At 35.5% G+C, this 19,605-nt stretch overlaps 1 protein-coding gene across 1 annotated transcript in view; it reads right to left on the bottom strand.

The window, feature by feature from the left end:
* The window catches only part of ARHGAP15 (Rho GTPase activating protein 15), a 620,330-nt gene that overhangs the window by 247,355 nt on the left and 353,370 nt on the right, over positions 1 to 19,605 (bottom strand). The window contains exon 9 of the mRNA XM_043576628.1: positions 12,551 to 12,673. Within this exon, the coding sequence (XP_043432563.1) occupies positions 12,551 to 12,673 (123 nt within the window). The remainder of the gene's footprint in view (positions 1 to 12,550; positions 12,674 to 19,605) is intronic.

Raw genomic sequence — 19,605 nt, 5'->3', positions numbered from 1 at the left:
CTATCTATGAGGGCATCCTTTGCATTTTATTTTACTATCTATCAGGGCATCTTTTGTATTTTGATTGTCTTGCACGGCTGAATGTATGCATCGTCAGTGTTATTGTGAAATAAAATTCTTATTCCACAAATTGTTATTAGCAATTTTGTCACTTTATGTGACACTTTATGTCACTATGTCAATTCATTAGCAATTAGGTATTTGTCACATGTTTGGGATAGGCTAACTGGGCACAATGTTTCAGTTTTTTTTTTTCTTTTAAAAATAAATACGTGAAATAGGTACATAATATGTGGTTTTATGTATCTTCAACAAGCCCCAACTTAATCTTATTATTATAGATTGATGTTTTCTATCAGTTAGCTATATGAAATGGCTCTAACATTTTTAATGGGATATCAAAGGTAAAATGCTCAAAACAATTGAAAATGAAATGGAGTTAGGTCCTAGTGTTAAATAGTAAGGACACTGAACTCTTGGAAAAATATGAGTTGAAGAAGGCATGTATAAACATATATTTCTTTCTTATAAACTTCTTTAAGTTTCTCTGAATTCTTTTCTTTACTGGGCTTTTCCCCTAAGCTACTATTAAATCGTGAAAGTGCATTTTCATAAAACCTTTTTATATAAGTGTTGCTGATTGGAGGAGGGGAGAAAAGTTTCCTCATTTCTCTTTTGTGTTCTTTTTCTTTTTTTTTTCTCCTGTGTGAGAAGAAAGTGTTCAGATCATCTTTTTGAATAATGAAAACAATAATAACTGCTCCCAGGAGAATAAGAAAGCAAAGAAGAGGCTTTGTTTGACTTATCTGTGATAAGGCACTTTGGAGCTTCAGTTTGTGTGAGTTGAAGAATGAGATGTACACAACACTCCAACCCTTCTATTATGACAGTTTACGCTTCCTCTACAGCTTATTTAACTCAGATGCCTGGGAAATAGACACAATTACCACCTTATGGAATGCTACTTAACTTTAAATGTTCCCTCCAGAATAGCAACCCACGTCATCAAAATTTATCTGTTTCTCAGGAATTATTTCTTCGGAAGGCTTCTGCATATGCCTGTGCAATTTTAAAATTTAACCCAAGGTTGCTCAGAAATAACTGTGATATAAAAAGAAAGAAAAAATTCCCACACTAAGGGAGTGTGTTCACAAGAGCTCCTATGAAAGAGCTGTGTCCTATGCCCATGTACACTATAATCATTCACTCTTTCAGCTGTTATCAATTTAAAACCAATGAAACTCCCACACTGAGTCCATTTGAGCAGTCAATTTTCATATCTCGAGGCATCTGTAGTTATTCTGAATTGGCTGCAAAAGCAGAACTAACAAGTTAAGCTCTAACCATAAGTCGACATCAGGCTGGTAAACCATACATCAAACACAGACAGTTAGTCAATACTCCAGTATGAAAAACCAACCAGCATTTTAAAGAAAAGCAACATATTCATAATATGTTTGGCAGTCTGGTTTGCATTGCTTCCTTGATGGCTGTGCATTTAACTTTCCAGTCAACAGGGAGTTCCTCGTACTGGCAAAGCAACATGTTTGAAGGAAAATGGGTCGGTCTTCTGATTTGTGGGTAATATTTCTAAATGAGAATAAAGAGGGCTGAAGAATGTGGCTTTTGTGAATAAGAATCTAGAGAGTGTCTTAATAGTTGCTTTTTATAAGAAAACCCTTTCAACCATATGTTCTGGATCTTTGCACACAGTCCCTACTTCAAATATTATGTCATTGTCAGGCCATGTGTCTCAATTTTGTGTTTGGAAAATATGGTTGCTTGAAATACCTCTTTCTCTCCCACGAGTGACTCCATGACAGGATTGTTGCCTCCCATAGAGAGAAGAAGACAATGAAGAAGGAGTATTCAAACAAGATCAAGGCAGTCATCACTTCGATCAAATCATTTCCAAATTTCTGGGGCTGGGGGCCTTGGGCGAGGGGGAGTGAAGGGTGTTTATGACATATAGCTGCCTATTCCCAGAACTCTTTTATGTACTTTTATTTTATCTTCAAAAAGAAAGGACATATTAAAGGGAAATATCTAAGGAGGAACAATGCTACATAAAGTTTATGTTTTCAGATCTGTTGCCCCAGAAAATGCTTTGATAAAACACACTTACAGCAATACAGTCAATTTCAAAGAAAAGTTGGGAGACATACCTCTCCATATTGCAATTTGACTAACACTGACAGACCACCAATTACAATTATCCAAATTGTGATATGGTCTCTTGTCTCCTTCCCATAACGAAAAATAGAAAATGCTGGAATAGCACTTTTGAAACACTGGGTTATTTTTCTGATGACTGAATTCTACAGAGGATGGTTACATTTTAATGTTGCTAATCAGGTAGAGTAACAAGTCAAGAGTGAAAGTTCTATATTGAACAAAATTTACCATCCCCCCAATAACATGATACATTTTTTTCTTTCTCTTGGGAATTTGTAGAATATTGTTGATTTATAATAGACATGAATTTGAGAGGAAAGATTTGCAGGCCCAACTGTCAGTGATACTAAAGGAAATAAAGGGGCACTATCTTAATCTTAGGATATGTCAAAGTGAGTTGTTGATATGAATATTTCCTGTGCTTGTAACAGTCCACACATCTGCTGAATGTGGACCCCGATAAGGAGATACTGGTTGTGAGAGCTCTGATAGATTCTATCCTTAGAGACACATTCAATGCACACATAATGTGGACTCAAATCCCCATTGTACCATGAGTGAAGAGTGGGACCTCCTTTCTCAAGCACCATGGAAAATTCAATTCATCTCCCTGCCTGGGAAGCATTTATTCACACGTTTGTTCAAATTATCAATCTTTAGGTCAGAAAGAAATTCTGTTTTCTTCTCCCTCAATTATCAACCTCACCACAAAATGAAATCACCAGCTAGTACTTTGTGTGAGCAGGAGAATTATAAAAACTACAAAGGGGAAAGTGACTAGCCAGCATTGGCTTTGGATACAGTTTGTAGGGTCTATGGAGGCTCTGTAAAGCTAACAAGAACTAAGCTGAAGAATCTTCCCCTGCCTGGGAAGCTGGGTTTAGGAGTCATGAGGGAACTTTGTGGTATGAGAACACCTGCTGGAGAACAGCAGGGTATCAATAATAAATGCTAACCTTTAAGAAAGGGGAATTCTTATGAACACAGATGCCCTGCATCTTTTTCTTCTCTTTAGGTGGTTTCATGGAGGGAAGATTTAGGATGTGATCAGAGGACCGAATGGTCATGCACCACCTCTCCAGAGGGCAGCAGCCTCCTGGAACAAGAAGGAAATATCACATCAGCTTGACTTTGGCCGTGTGCAACTAGTTGAGGCTATGCTTCCAAGAGCATAGAAATTTTGGCTGGTGCAATGTCAGGGGCGGAAGTGAGATTTTGTATCTTTTTTTACAATCTACACACACACACACACACACACACACACATTTGAGTTAGAGCACAGAGTATGTGTAAAGCATGGTATAGATCCACCTCATGAAAGAAAACCTGTGTGTATTTGTTACTGTACCATTATTGGTGCTCATGCTCTATTTCTTCTTATTTTATGGAAACTCGTCAGTCTTCAAAATGAAAGGCTTAAAGACAATATTTCATCCTGGCCCCAGGATTAGACTGAACCCACAGGGTATGCCAAAAACTCTGGGCCATCTTTTAAGGATCGATAGTCGCTAGAATAAATAAAACCAGCATCTACTGCCATGGCAAGAATTAATATGGGTTTAGAGACCATTGGCTAAAAACAAAATGCTGGTTTTGAATCAAATGGGTCAAATTCATCTTATATTCCCAGCACTTAGCATGGCTATTATTAGACATCCAGTCCGTTTTAGGGCTGAAGCCTTATACTATCCGGCATTTTCTTTTATTTAAAAAATGGGAAAGATTTTGAAGGCTTGACTCAAAGGGAAAGAAATGTAATTTAAAGAAAGGGAAAAAGAGAATTATTATAATTATTATTATATACAAACACATAAAATATAGTAGGTTATACCAGAACATTTTTGGTAAAACCATTTTGTGGATATTAAAAATCAGGTATATATAAGTCATCATCTCAAATATTATACTCTATTGCCTGTGTAAAAGGTCTCTCTCCATGAGAAAGGAAGTTCTTGAACCACAGACTAACCAACTTATTATTCTGGCTCATTCCTTTTCCCCTTACCTAATTCACTCCCATTTCTGGACCTCATTTTTCTCTTGTTGCTCCCAAGTTATTCTGCTTTTAATATCTCCTAAGACTGGGATCATTTCCTCTCTGAATAACAGGCTTTTAAAAGACATGGGCTTAACCTGTTACCCAGGTGCACTTTTTTCTCAACATTTGCCATCTCTCATGGTGACCTGCATTTTATTATTGAACAAAAGCTAGCTATGTGCTACTCTATTACCAACACATTTGCTCCCAAGAGCCTTTAAATAACAGAAACTGCCTGGGAACTATAAATGCAAAGGAACCAGGAAGCTTGTAGGCCAAGATAAAGAAGCTTAAGGTTGGCTATTAATTTTGGTTAATATTAAATCATGACATAGCTCACACGTAAGGATCATAGTTCAATTATGAACCATAAAGAAGTTTAAAGAAAAGAAGATTTACAAGATATTTTTAAGCACATTAGTGCATATTGTGGAAGTTGTGAGAGTATTTCAGGCCCAAAATGATAGACCTGTGCCCTGGTATATAAATTCAAATACAATTACTCTCAGACTAACACTGATAAAGTGGCAGAATTGGAGCATGTCTCTACCCAAAGGTATACTGTGGTGTTGCTCATAAATGTTTTGCTTAAATTAACAATGTGACAGGTAGGTTACTCTGTCATACATCAGCTCTAACAAATTATTTTTAAAATAGTTTCCTTTTAACTCAATGATTTTGCTATTCATAAAGATTACTGTTGAAATTTTAGTTCTTATAGCTTGAATCTGAAATGTGAATGGCAAATCTTTCTTTACTTCTCAATATAATTGACATATTTTATTAAAGTACTATAATTTCAAAGACATTATTTTCTCATGTGACAGAAACCTTAAACAATTAGTTGTGCCTGTGTGGGTAATTACTTAAATGTTCCAGCAATTAGATGACACTGTATAAGTTGGTGTAGCTAGAAAAGAAAATGAGCTCATGGCCATTTATGTATAAAGAGTATCATGATGAAAATTACAAAAAAGATAAATATGAGCCAACCATAAATTATCTACACTCTTCCCTTGAAGTAAGCAAGTTACTACTGCCTTTCCTTGTCAATTGCCAGGATTGATTTCCCAAATTAAAAAAAATTTTTTTTTCAACGTTTATTTATTTTTGGGACAGAGAGAGACAGAGCATGAACGGGGGGAGGGTCAGAGAGAGAGGGAGACACAGAATCGGAAACAGGCTCCAGGCTCCGAGCCATCAGCCCAGAGCCCGACGCGGGGCTCGAACTCACGGACCACGAGATCGTGACCTGGCTGAAGTCGGACGCTTAACCGACTGCGCCACCCAGGCGCCCCGATTTCCCAAATTTTAAAGGAATACCTGAGAAAATGGTTTCCCAAGGCCATCTTGACCATAATTTGCTCCATCAACCTAAGTAATAAAGAAAAAGAAGAGGGCCAAAAGGGAAGAAAAGAAAGATGAAAAGAAGGACAGAAAGATGGAAGGAAGAAAGTTGCTAAGTAATTAAGATAAGCTGGGCACGGTGTGAAGTTCTTCCATATTTCATTTAAATTTTATGATGTAAACTTCATAGGTGAAAGAGTCAGTAACCAAATATTGAGTTATCTAGCTGGCAAAAAGCAGAATCCAGCTACAAACCTAAAGCTGCTGTACTTTCGAATAAACTCAATTTTCTGAATTGTAAAATGGAGTGTAAATTTTTCTATCATAATAAAAAATATTGACTGATTAAGTTTATCAAGAGTATATAAGGCATTCTGGAACTTTTGGAAATATTTCATGTTTGACACAAATGTGACAGTCCCTACACATTACCCTATAGCAAAACTGTATCATTAACAAGCTCTAACCATGTACATAGAATTTTAGCTAGTCTATGGAGCCTCATTTAGTAATAAGAATGAACATCCTTTGCCCACCAGACATTTGAGCTAAGTCACTAATGTGATATAAGTAGAATGAGTGAAATATATCCATGTAAAACTGATAATTTAAAGAACATGAGACATTTTAAAATAAAAAGTTTTAAAAGTCCAAATGACAACAACACATTTTAATTTATATCCTTGGATAAGTTAGAAAAGTATCCTCTATTTTCTATTTTCTCACTTATTCAATTAATTAATATTTATTGAGTGCTAACTGCCACAGTCCGTCCTCATTATTAGGTACGAGAGTAAAGGTGGGATATTCAAAAAAGAAAAGAAAAGAAAAGAAAAGAAAAGAAAAGAAAAGAAAAGAAAAGAAAAGAAAAAGAATGGAGAATAAGAAAGACTCTAACAAATTGAAAATATAATTGCTAAAGTTAAATCAATAAAGACAAAGGGATAAAATTGAGAATTCTTTCAGAATATGGGAAAAATAAATCCCGGTGATCTAAATGCTCACATCATAAGGATCCGAGAAGAAGAACCAGAGAAAACTGATGGGAGGGACTGACTTATCAACATAGTAATAGAGAGAAAAAAAATTCAGAGCTGAAGAGAATCTTAATTCTTTGAGTGCTAAGCAGAGTAAATGTTTTTAAATTCTGCCAACCATATACATTATCTTGATTACAGAATCTCAAAATAAAGACAAAAAAACCAATGATTCTGAAAGAAAAAAATATTCAAAGTAACAGGAGTAAGAATGGAAACTACAACTCTGTATTCTAGAAGCAATGGAATTTTATGCCCAACTACACTATTGATCAAGTGTGGGCATACTGAAGATATTTTTAGACAATCAAGGTCTCATGTTTTCTAAATGAGTTACTGGAGGCTGTTACATAGTAATAGAAGGAATTAAAGCATGAAAGAGAAGGTATGGATTCAGAAGGCAGTGAATACAATTCAGAAGTTCAGCAAAAGAGAATCACGGGCTGATTCCAGGTAAAGCCTGGAAAACAATCAATCCAAGTGTGGTGAGGTGATAGAAGGAGTTGAGAACATATTCTGGGGAAAAAAAAAAAAAAAAACCAGGGAGTCACATTCTAGGGACTCTAGGGAGTCTAGGGAGTTGAACACAGACTGTTTAACTGAGAAGATTAAAGTCCTTGATGACATAAAGGCCCAGAGGCAAGAAAAAAGCTCTGCGGTAGAGGAGGGGGGAGGAATCTGTACAAGAAAAGCACAATTGAAAAGGTATCAAACTAAGGGGGCCTGGGTGGCTCAGTCTGTTAAGCATCCAACTCTTGATTTCAGCTCAGGTCATGATCTCACTGTTGGTGAGATGGAGCTATGCATGGAGCTCTGCGATGACAGTGTGAAGTCTGCTTGAGATTCTTTCTCTCTCCCCCTCCACCAGTTATGCTCTCTTTCTCTATCTCAAAATAAATAAACATTTTTTTAATGTATCAAACTAGGGGTGCCTGGGTGGCTCAGTCGATTTAGCATCTGACTTCAGCTCAGGTCATGATCATCTTGTGGTTCATGAGTTTGAGCCCCACATACGGCTCTGTGCTGACAGCTCAGAGTCTGGAGCCTGCTTTGGATTCTGTGTCTCCCTTTCTCTCTTTCTCTGCTTCTTTCTCCACTTTCTGACTCTCTCTCAATCTCTCTCTCTCAAAAATAAACATTTAAAAAAGTATCAGACTAAAATATAGCATGATTGTAAGCAAATGATGAAGCATGAGCTTAAAAAATAAGAACATTATAAAAAACAGAGAAAGAGAGACAAACCAAGAGATAGACTCCTAACCATAGAGGACAGACTAGTAGTTACCAGAGGAGGGTGGATGGGGGAATGGGCTAAATGGGTGATGGGGATTAAGGAGTGCACTTATGATGAGGATAGGGTGATGTACGGAAGGGCTGAATTACCATATTGTACACCTGAAACTAATGTAACACTGTATGTTGACTGAAATAAAAATAAAAACTTAAAAAAATAAGCACATTATAATTTGTGTGGTCCATTAAGTGATCACATTGAACTCAAGGACATGTTAATCCTATCTGGCACATGACTTGGTCAGCGATTCCATAATATTTACATGATCAATATAAAGTAAATGCAGGTACCTGATTTTCTTCACATTTAGATCAAAATATGAGGGAAAACATGGAGGACTTGGTTGTGATTATGAAACAGTGTAAATGTACTAATGCAACCTCCAAATGTAAAAGAAATGATAATCTTTTTCACTACAATCAAGGAGGATTATTTGAGAATCACAGAGGTCATGATATTGTAAGAACAGAGAATGAAGTCTAGTCCTTGGAGTTACAGGAAACAACCTTACATAATCGTAATAGTATGAATGATGTTTTTGGTTTTTAGCTTTTAGAATCAATCTACAAATGAGTCATAATTATAGAAAGCAGTGCAATAATGAGTTTTTATGATATAGAAGTAAGAATCACAGTAGCAAAGACAGAGGAGATGAGAGTGGGGAAAAGGCACTAAACTTGTCTTGTCAACAGTAGCACTAAGTCTCAGCTTTCTGTGGTTACTGGAACACTAAGTAGAGATTTAAGTATATTGGATGTTACAGAGAAAGCTATTGGAGAGACACAGACCTGTTGTATTTGACCATTGAGTACTTGGGGGGGAAAAGGGCCAGGTGGATGAGGTCTGGTTTAATTGAGTTGAATTCAGTCTATTTGTAAAAGAAACCTGAGATGACATCTAAGCTTGATAAATCAAGACATTATGTCATGAAAGATAAGGAAGATATTGACAAAATCTAACTAACCTGTATTCCAGATACAATATTCCAGATAACAATAACATAAGCTATGGAGTCAACCACCAGGAAAACAATGGATAGAAACAGTGCCAAGTAGTGCCTCATAAGGAGCAAAACCGAGATGAGGCAGGGGAGCACTGCTTTTCATCATAAATCCTGGAGGCATACTATTTAATCTTTAATCAGGTTGTTTCCTTTATAATGTAGTGATTACAAAATAAGGTAGTACAACATTACTTTCAGTTTCTACTAATACCATCCATTATGGTTTTATCCACATGAAGATGAAAGAAACTACTTTCTAAACATACAGTCCTCTCTAATTCTATCATTTTGATATAAGGAAATACTAGTTGCTCCCCCAAAACAAACAATTGTTATCCTTTCTAGAAATTGCACTGGCAAGTGTTTTCTGTCCTTGGATGTCAGTGTTGTTATTTGAAAGATTATATAAGGTAGTTTGGCTGACACTGAAGAGCTCTTACTTCAGTTTCAAAATCAAGTAGAAAATATGTTACAAACATACATACCACCCTAAAATGTACCCTCTTGCCTATAATTTACATATTAAACTTATTTGAGTTTTATTTTTGATAAGACATTCAATGCGATAAACTCACACATTTAAAAGGTACTTGCCATTTTCTTGGCAAATGTGAAAGCACTTGGAGAAATTGAAGGCTTTTCAGAAGCTGCCACAGCAGTGGTATAGTGACTGCTATACGCATCTGAGCTATTAAGATTTCTTTCCATTGAGTCATCATCCATAATTATCTGCCAGCTCTTTTTGACATTCTAATGTACCCTTCTCATTAGTGATACTAAAGAAATTAGAAAATGCTGCCCCATCAAGGGACTGTTTCCAGATCTAGCTTCTAGCCAACGAAAGCACATTTTGGCCAGGTCTCCATGAGTCCCAAAAAATAGATATTGAAGGAAGAGTTTGTGACTGAGTTCAGACTGTGTGATATTGAGACAATTCTCTTTTCACAGAAAGTGCTTTGGGGATGTTGATCTGCTAGGCATTAGACAGTTAAGAAGGCATAGCCTTTCCTGCTCCGCCCTGGGTGCTCAATAAAGGCTGGCTGCATTCAAAGCTCAGGCCTTTCAGCCTGTTGGAAACATTACATAAAGGAGTAAAAACACTTTGAAAAATGGCTGTGGCCCTGCAAAGTCCCTCCCAAGTGTCAGGAAGCTCACTTTTAAGATCCAAACTATCATCACAGTTTTCCTGAACCTTGTTGTGAAGGACTTTATTCCAGACCTAGAAGATTAGACTGTTGAAAGAATTTGATGCATATTCTTGTGGGCAGATACACAGAGAACAATTTTAAAGGCCATAATCTCTCTTTCTGAATACTACTTCTCTTTGAAAGAGTTACGTGGAGTCATTTAACCATTAATCATTCATTTATTTTATGTAATTTTGCATAACTGATCAAAAACACTGATTTCATTGCTTTCTCTAAGTCTTTGTCTTAAATATGCTAAGAAAATAGACTTAAAGTACTAAATTTGACTGGGCCCGTATTTTTAAAAATTGGTTTAATGCTTTTCACTTAGTGAAAAGAAAAAAAAAATCTCAGTAAGCGCTTTAAAAAATTCACAGTTAAAACTGAAACAAGCCCAAGAAGTGATTATATTTGCATAACTTGATCTGTATTTGGAAGAAAATTCCACTGAAGACAACAATGGAAGCTTATCAAATCAGAATTTCACATAGATTTTCCATAGCCCTACTAATGAATACTGACTCATTGGTCAGCTATGGTGGAAATTTAATGGAGCTCTAGGATAGGAAATGTACCCATCGGAGTGTGTTCAGTGGTTCCATTACATCAGTATGAAAACTGCATTAGGCATCCAGTTCTGCCGCTTTCTGAGACCAATGCTAGAGCACGGTAGTTGTTAATTCTTTAGCATTTTGATGGAGGCCAGACCGTGCCCCTGAATTAAAACCCTTTTTGTTTTGCCACAGTCAGGAAAATTTGCACTTTATGTCCAAATTGGGATTGTTTGGTCTACTGATTTGGTTTTCTATTTTCTTCAGAGTGGTAGGCAATCTCCAACTGAATCCTCTCAAAGAAAATTATAATCTGTGGGGTGCATTCTAAGATACAAGTGAAGGTACTGATATATTATTATATGAAGTTGAATCTGTAGAGGACCCAATACTGTAAGTGGCCCTGAAAAGGATATCTTCAGAGTATAAGTCTGAGGTAAGCCTGGTTTAGAGTAGGTGCTAGTTCAACCCCCAAATGGGTACATTCAAAGAATTTTCCACTCTTGCTTCATAAAATTTTACCGTCTACAATTGGTTCAAAATGCCATATGCGTCTTGTGATAAGTTCCCCTGTTTAAAAATGGACTGAAATTGGTAGGACAGACAGTTATTATAACCCATTTCAGTAATTCTCATGTTAACTATTGCTGAAAATATTGAGATCTGTTTTTCCCTGTTCTTAAGAAATGATTGTGTGATTAAATCACCTTTTGGCTCCCATGAAGATCCATCTTTTAATTTTGTTCTCAGAGTTTATTTTAGTTCATTTTCAAATTTCTCCTTACAGTCAATTTTTAAAATCTATCCATCCATCAGCTAGGAAATTGGAAAAGCAGGGAAAATAATGGCCTTAATGCATATGTTGTCTCGCTAGGAAAATAATACATTTTACTGTGTAATTTGTAAGTGATATCCAATTATAGGACTATAGGTGTGCACCTGGACCGTCCAAGCACATGGTGACATGGGTTTATTCTGATGGGCCGCTAGGATACCCTATCTATTACATCACTGGTTCTATGTATCCACCCATCCTTTTTCATCTCTCTTGGCACCGTGACACTAATAACAACAGTAGTGAATAATAATAGCATTAATAACAGGAACATTTATGAACACTTAATTCCAGAAACTCTATTAAATGCTTTACATGGATTATCTCATTTATTTCTCCATGCCTGCTCAGTGATGGGTACAAGTATCCCCATTTAACAGATAAGGTACCTGATGATCAGAGAGGTCATGACTTGTTCAATGTCAATATCAGTGAGTGGTAGAACCCCGGTTTGAATTCTAATTAGTCAAATGCCAGACTCTACATTTTTCTATTGTGGTGGCTAGGATGGTCTAGAATATTTTGTTCTTTACTTTAGATATATTTGCAAAAGTACCTACTTATCTCAGTTTAGACTGAGCTTTTAGTTCTCCAGCCTCCAAATCCATAGATTTTCATGACATCGGTTTGTCTTGGACTTTTCTTCCTAGCGCTCACTTCAGACTATAATTAGGGTGATCAGATAACTTATTATCCAAATCAGGACACATCTAAGGGTGAAAAGAGCTGCTGGTATTAAGCATTCTGGGACTGTAGGTGTGCACCTGGATTGTCCAGGCCCATGATGACATGGGTTCATTCTGATGAGCTGCTAGGATTTTCTTCTCTCTGCCCCCTGGTGCAGAGCCCAGCTCTGCTGAGGGCAAAACTAAGTATTGTTTTCAATGGTTCTGTGCTGCAACCTTTATTTTCTCAGGACTAGTTTTGTGGACAACTGTTTTTTTCCCTCTGTTAGAGCAGAGCATTCAATAAACAACCTAAAAAGAATAAAATATCCTAATATTTCTTTAGAGCTGAATAGCTATGGACACAGAGGCATATTCATTTATCACTGTTACAGTAAAAGCATAAAAAGGCCTATACCTTTAATAAGTCCCTTTTCTTGCAGAGTTTTCAGAGAAGGTCTTCGGGTGATAAACTTCTTTAATCTGCTTTTAACTCGGTTTTTGTCGCTTGTATCGGAAGCACTATGATGCAGTCTGAACACTAGAAATTAAAAAAAAGCTTTCAGTAAATTTATCCTTTATGATTATTACTTTATTCAAATATGAATAGAAAGCGGTAGTTATGGAACTACTGGAATTAATAGCTCAAGACCTTCTGTTTAGACACTGCATATGAGTAAAAATTTGGCTGTATGAAAATATTAGCTGTGTTGCCACCTGAATGTGCAATGAGAATGTGGTTAGTTTCTATACATTCACAATTTATTTTCACTTTCATTTCCTTATATTTAATATGATGACCTTTATCTGCATAATTCCACCTATTTGTATCTATACACAGAATTATAGTCAAAGAAAAATTCATCTACATTAAAGGGAAAACTCTTCAAATTGTTCATTTCAATCGATTATGATTATATACTGCTTGTAGGTAATTCAGGTGTTTTAAACGGTCCTGCCTGCCCAAATAATTTTGTCAATCTTCTTTTTTATGTTGACTCAAAGTGATTTCTTTTTCTGAAGTAAATATTTCTTATTTTTGTTATTAATGTGAAATTACCACCAGTTCTAGGTAAAATTCTGAAACAAATTTGTCTCAGCCTTCTTCAGTGTCTTCATTGATCCCCTATCCTCAGCTTCCTATTCTAAGCTCTATCTTCAAAGTTAGGTGTGCATCAAATTCATTCCTAGACAAATATTAGCTGAATGTTTACTGATCATCAGGCTCTGTGCTAAAAGGCTGTGAACTTCATGATGAGCATAACACTTAAGTTCTGGACCTTCATTAAGCATAGAGTCTAAGTACATTCAAGGTATCTTATTATTAATGACTGATTCATTTTCTCTTTAAGATAATAGAACTTAACTGGGCCCTTCATTGTCTTAACCCAATTGTTGACATAATGGGAGGACTTGGAATACTTTATTAGGTACATAGAGGCTCTTGTCCTTTCAAATCATATTTTAGAATAAATCAATCATTCAATTGGGTTAATAATAATATATCCAAAATGTATTGAGACCTTACTACATGCTTGATACTTTCCTAAGCATATAACATGATTTAACTTAATGTTACTACAATGTAAGGTCCACCTGGGCAGAGGTTTTCATCTACTTTTGTAAATGTTGTTCACTAATGGGTCTCTAATACCTCAAACATTGTTCAGCATGTAAATGTAAATGTTCACTGAATATTTGTTGACTGAACTCTCACAATGAACTTTTGAAGTATGTAAAATGATTCTACCCATTTAGAGACAAGGAAGCTAAGGCAAAAAGGTTAAGTAACTTGTCCAAGGTCAAGTTTGGATATGGGACAAGTCTCATAAGATTTTTACCTGGTATTCTGCTAGGTGATGAAAAAATAAACAAACACAAACTGACCACCTAGTACATACATGGCAGGGCTGGAATTAACCACTGTGAATGAAAATGCATATGGCCTATGTAATTCTCATATGGCATGGTGTGAAGTACAAGAGACTAAGGGATCTTAGAGGAGGAATTGACCTCAGATGATTTTGGAAAAACAGCAATTGCCATTAGAACCCACATAAGCAATAATTGTTTTTATAGGGCCATAAGTATCAGGCATTAACCAACTCAAAATTGCATGATTGGAAGTCATTCTGGGCATCTTAATGTACTATCTTTACATGATATCTTATCAGTTTTTATCTGGATCAAGTCACTGCAGTGACCACCAGTCAGACATGCTGCTTCAACTGACAACTGTCTCAAAACCCCATGGTCTGGGTTCTAGTATCAGAGGCTGAAGAAACACTTAACGTCCTTCAGAAAAAAAATCTTTCTCAGGCTAGTTTTGGTCTCAAGTCTGCCTTTGAAGTAATAGGGCATAATCCATCCAAATTTTCACAGGTTATCAAAGGTAATATTTTCTATTTCTAGTCTCTCCTCAAAATCTTGTCACCTTCCATGACAGAATGCCAAGAAATACAGAATCAAAGGAGGCATTTTTATCTGCCTTTTTAGAACTAGTTAAAATGATGTGATTAGAAAGTATATAGAGTATATGGGGCGCCTGGGTGGCGCAGCCGGTTAAGCGTCCGGCTTCAGCCAGGTCACGATCTCGCGGTCGGCGAGTTCGAGCCCCGCGTCGGGCTCTGGGCTGATGGCTCAGAGCCTGGAGCCTGTTTCCGATTCTGTGTCTCCCTCTCTCTCTGCCCCTCCCCCATTCATGCTCTGTCTCTCTCTGTCCCAAAAATAAATAAACGTTGAAAAAAAAATTAAAAAAAAAAAGAAAGTATATAGAGTATAAATGCAAGATTATGAAAATGTTTATATAGTGAGTTATATCTTTCAGAATCCCTTAGGTACTCTGGTGATACTATTCTTAATTTTACATATATAATATGTTTATGTTATATGTAGTTTTAAATATACAAAGTATAAAAATATTTAAAATATAATATATTATATAAAAACATAAAATGTATTTATACATTTTATATTTTCTATGTTTTGTATATTTATATATGATATATATAAATATATATTTAAACAGATATATATGAATAAATGCATATTCTACTATATAGAAACATTTAATGCAAACATTTAAATAATTATGTAAATATATATTTATATATTTAATATGTTTGCATTCATAATATTATATATAAAATATATATTAAATGTCTATGAAATATATGCAAAATATTTCACATATAAACTGTAAAACATGTATATTGTTTTCTTTTTTTTGTTTTGTTTTGTTTTTAATCCCACCATCTGGCTCTACATGTGAAAAGCCATGTACATCTGGCTCATACATGTATATGTAAGGTGTATTGTTTTTTCAAAGAACATGAAATAATATTTTTAACTGCTTTATCTTGTTTCCTTCTCACAAACACTGAGAAAGTAGCAGTCTTGGGTGTGATCACACTGGTTTTAACACAGCCAAACTCTCCAAAGTTGCCTCTAATGACTTTCCTAGAGACAGACTACAGCGTCCACTTCCATTTCCTGATGCCATAAATAATCATCCTCAGATGACAAGTCAAATTACAAGGCCTTTGCTATCATTCATTCCACTCATTTTGTTGTAGGAAGAGTAATGCAGAAGTTAAAGTCAATAGATGACTATAATATACAGCATACTTTTTATTAAGCAAATAACTTGAAAGTGCTATAAATACGAACTAAAAATGTAAAAAGCACATGGTTATAAAGCCAAGTCCATCATGGGGTCCCTGTAAAACAGCAGTAAAAGTCTTTGAATATTGTGGTTTACAAATCTGATTTCAACAGCCAAACTTATAAAACAGTTTACGCTTTTCTGTTGTCAAGGGAGAAAAACTTGCCAAATTGTTCATTTTAAGTAAATACAACATCACCAATTAAGGAAGGCAAAATTTAAACACATGCCTATGATAATCAGGACATAGTTTGCTTCTGATTTCACTACTGATTTTAACAGAACAGTGTTCCTTCCATTTTCCCACAGCACCCAAGTGACCCCACACATACTTTTAGAAACTTGTAATCACACAGTGCAAATAAAAGGACACTTTACTGGAAAATACACAGTGTGGTACAATAATCCATCATTTATGAAAATAGAATTCAGCCTTTTCTTTTTCCTCAGAGATTCAACTACTTTTTGAGGGTGAACTTTACTGCAATTTAAAGATTTATGTTAAGCCAATGAGCATTTTTTTTCCATTCCCATTTAAACTTTTTATTCAAAAATGAAAAGAGACTAAAGAGATATGAGTTTAAATTCTAAAGTATTTAATCTCATTTACAGAGGAATTGCTCTTAATTCTACATATTTTCATCTCCACAAAAAGTTAACCTGAATGGGATTCGCTTTCCAGGTATTTTAGAATTTACTTTTATTTCCTTTATACGTTCCTCTTTTTTCCATTGATGGGTGATCTTTTCTTTCAAGCCCAAAAGGAATATTTTTGAAAGCCTAAGAATTTTCAATAACAATATACAATTTAAGTCTCAACACTCAGGCCAAAGGCATTAGCTTTGAGCACCACTCTTAACCCACTGAGAGATTTAATTGCTGTTAAAGCTGCTCACACCAAAGAATAGTTAGAATCGAGGGATTTTATTATTATTAGTATTAGTATTAGTATTAGTATTTATTTGAGTGCAGTTGACACACAATCTTACATTACGTTAAGGTGTACAACATAGTGATTCAACTTCTGTATATGTATGCGACGCTCCCCCCAAGGACTGAAGGCTTTTTAAGTTTTATACCCAACATAGCATTAATGGTGTTAAAACCACCCTAGAGATGAAAAAGCTGATTGTAATGAGTGTCCTTTGTATATTTATTTTTTCAACTTTAGTAATGGGAGGAGGAATCAACCCGGTTTGGATGATGAACACTCACTACCATTCTATTAAGGGATAAGAACCACAAAAGAAAACCCTCAAATTTTTCCGGAATCCAGTGTTTTAGATAATATGATCCAGAATTGTGCATCTGCCAGAACTTTTCTTTCTGGGGATCTTATTTTGAAATATCCCCCTTTCCTGCCAAACTGCTGTTTTCATGGTATTCCCATGTTACACTCACATGCTGTTATTATTTTTTTTATTTGGAAATACTGGAGAGCTAACATTTCAGAAATGTTGCTAAAGGAAATGCTATTACAAACAACTTTCTAGGCTTCTTGTCACTTTTTTGGTTAGCTTTTACATAGAGATCGACATCAGGTGTAGATAGTTGTGTTAGCATCTGAGATCTCCTGACACTTTGAGTCTGGGAGGATGTTCAGGGCAAAGCTGGTGGCAGTGAAGATCATCTTACCACTCTGAAGTGTCCAGGGAGGGAGATCAAGAAAGAAATGGCAAAATAAGGTTATATCAGGCTCTTAACCCCAAGAGATTCCAAAACACTTCTCCAACCATCACATGGATAACATAACAAAGTACTGAATTGTCTCCACTCATATTTTCCAATCCGACTTCTTGTATTAGGAATTGCCCTGTTGTACCACTTATTAAATTACTGAAATAAGAATGCCTTACCCAAAGATGATTGAAAAGAAAAATCAAGTTTTTAAAATTTCTTTCAGCCTCCTGCCTGATTCCTTTCATGAGGCTGTAGTATATACTGCTTTGCTCTCCAGCACATGCTTTTAGAGCTTGCAAAACTTTGCACGTAACTCCCTGTGTCAGAGTGGGAAGAAGGGGTAAGTTTGGGCTTAATATATATACTGTTGGTCATTTAATATCTCTCTTTTTTTCACATGCTCAGTGTAAATAGAAGTCATATTTTCAATCCCCAACTTGTAGCCTGAGAAGCTAAATTATGAAACTTCAGGTGACTTGCTTGAAACACAAATCACGATTAAATCTGGAAATAACTGGAAGAGGGAATGCAGAACATTTTAACAGGAGTGCTTTGTTTTAACCACCTACTTCCCACGTAGATATTGTAGAAATACAAAATAAATGATCAGTTCAAAAAAGAAGGGTATGTGGACAATATCTACCAATGATTCGTATTTATGCTATCTACCCTTTTAAAGAGAAGTAAAAATTCATACAGTGAAAATCGTTTACTTTTAGACTAAATTGTCTAGTTTAAATGGTCAAATCTAACCATATTTTTACATTTTCAGTGTTGATGAAGAACTGGCAGTTAACTGTCATATCCCTGTCATTCAGCCATATGGAAATTCCACGACTGCTTTTCTCAGTAATAGATGTATCCATGTGTTCTACTTCTAATGCATTCATCTGTCTATGATGTAAATCTTCATTGCCTTTCATGTATAGGCCTAATATTTTTATTTTGCTGGTAATATATCTGACGTGTCTAGGTCGATAATGTATTCCTATAGTTTGAGTCTGGATGTTTTGTTTAAACTCTATAGCATTTAGTATAGCTTTGAATTACTTAATGAATAACTTTGTTGATGATGATGATGATGATAATGATGATGATGCTAACTTCAGTTCTGTTGTGCAAATATTGAGTAATATTATCACAGACGTAATTTGCTTTCAGTTGTAAGCCTATCTGGTTTCTTTTTGTGAACCAGAGTTGAAAAAGATATTTGTTTCACAGGTTATGGAAATACTACATATTCAGAAAAAAAAGGAAAGAAGAAAGAGAAAATATATGTAAATAGCAAAAACCTATCGTGTGTATAAAGACAAATGATACATTTTTTTCTTTAAATGGAATCAGATGCAGTTTAAGGTGTAAAGATTCAGATCATCCAGACATCCCTTATGACTTGATACAGTGTCAGTAAAACTTTGTCACTTGAGAGCTGTTCAAAACTTTGATAAATTTGTATATAAAGTAAGTGGTTACTGAGCTAAGGCAGTAGCTGATTTTGAAAGCGAAATTACTAAAAAAAGAAAAATGGCATAGGGCAATAATCCAGACAAAGGGCACTATGAAGTAAAAATATGCTTTCCATGAGAAAATATTATATATTAAATATAGGAATGTGTTCTCTCCTGGTGACAGAAAACAGGCCACAGCCAAATCAAATGAGAAGAGCCTTATAGATGAATATGAACATCAGAGAACAAAAAAAAAAAAAAAAACACAATGAGTTTTCAGGCATGACAATTCCACCACAGAGGTAACAGCATGGCAAGATTCTAAGAAATTAATACTTGGGATTTATGGGGAGGGGGGAGCCTAGCTGGAGAGTGAAATGATATTCATATTTAAGTGTACAGGACAATTTCTTTTCTTTTCTTTTTTTTTTTTAATTTGAAAGAGAGAGAGCATGCACAAGGGAGAGAAAGGAAGAGATACAAGGGAAGAAAGAGAGAGAGAGAGAATCTTAAGCAGGCTCCACTCTCAGTATGGAGCCCAACAGGGGGCTTGACTGATACCACCCTGGGATAATGACCTGAGCCAAAATCAAGACTCTGATGTTCAACCTATTGAGCCACCCAGGCACCCTGAATACTGGACAATTTCAATGCTGATTTTATATACTGACTCAGATACTA

The sequence above is a fragment of the Prionailurus bengalensis genome, chromosome C1 (genome assembly GCF_016509475.1).
Source record: "Prionailurus bengalensis isolate Pbe53 chromosome C1, Fcat_Pben_1.1_paternal_pri, whole genome shotgun sequence".
NCBI lineage: Eukaryota > Metazoa > Chordata > Mammalia > Carnivora > Felidae > Prionailurus > Prionailurus bengalensis.
This window is presented reverse-complemented; position numbering and strand designations above follow the sequence as displayed.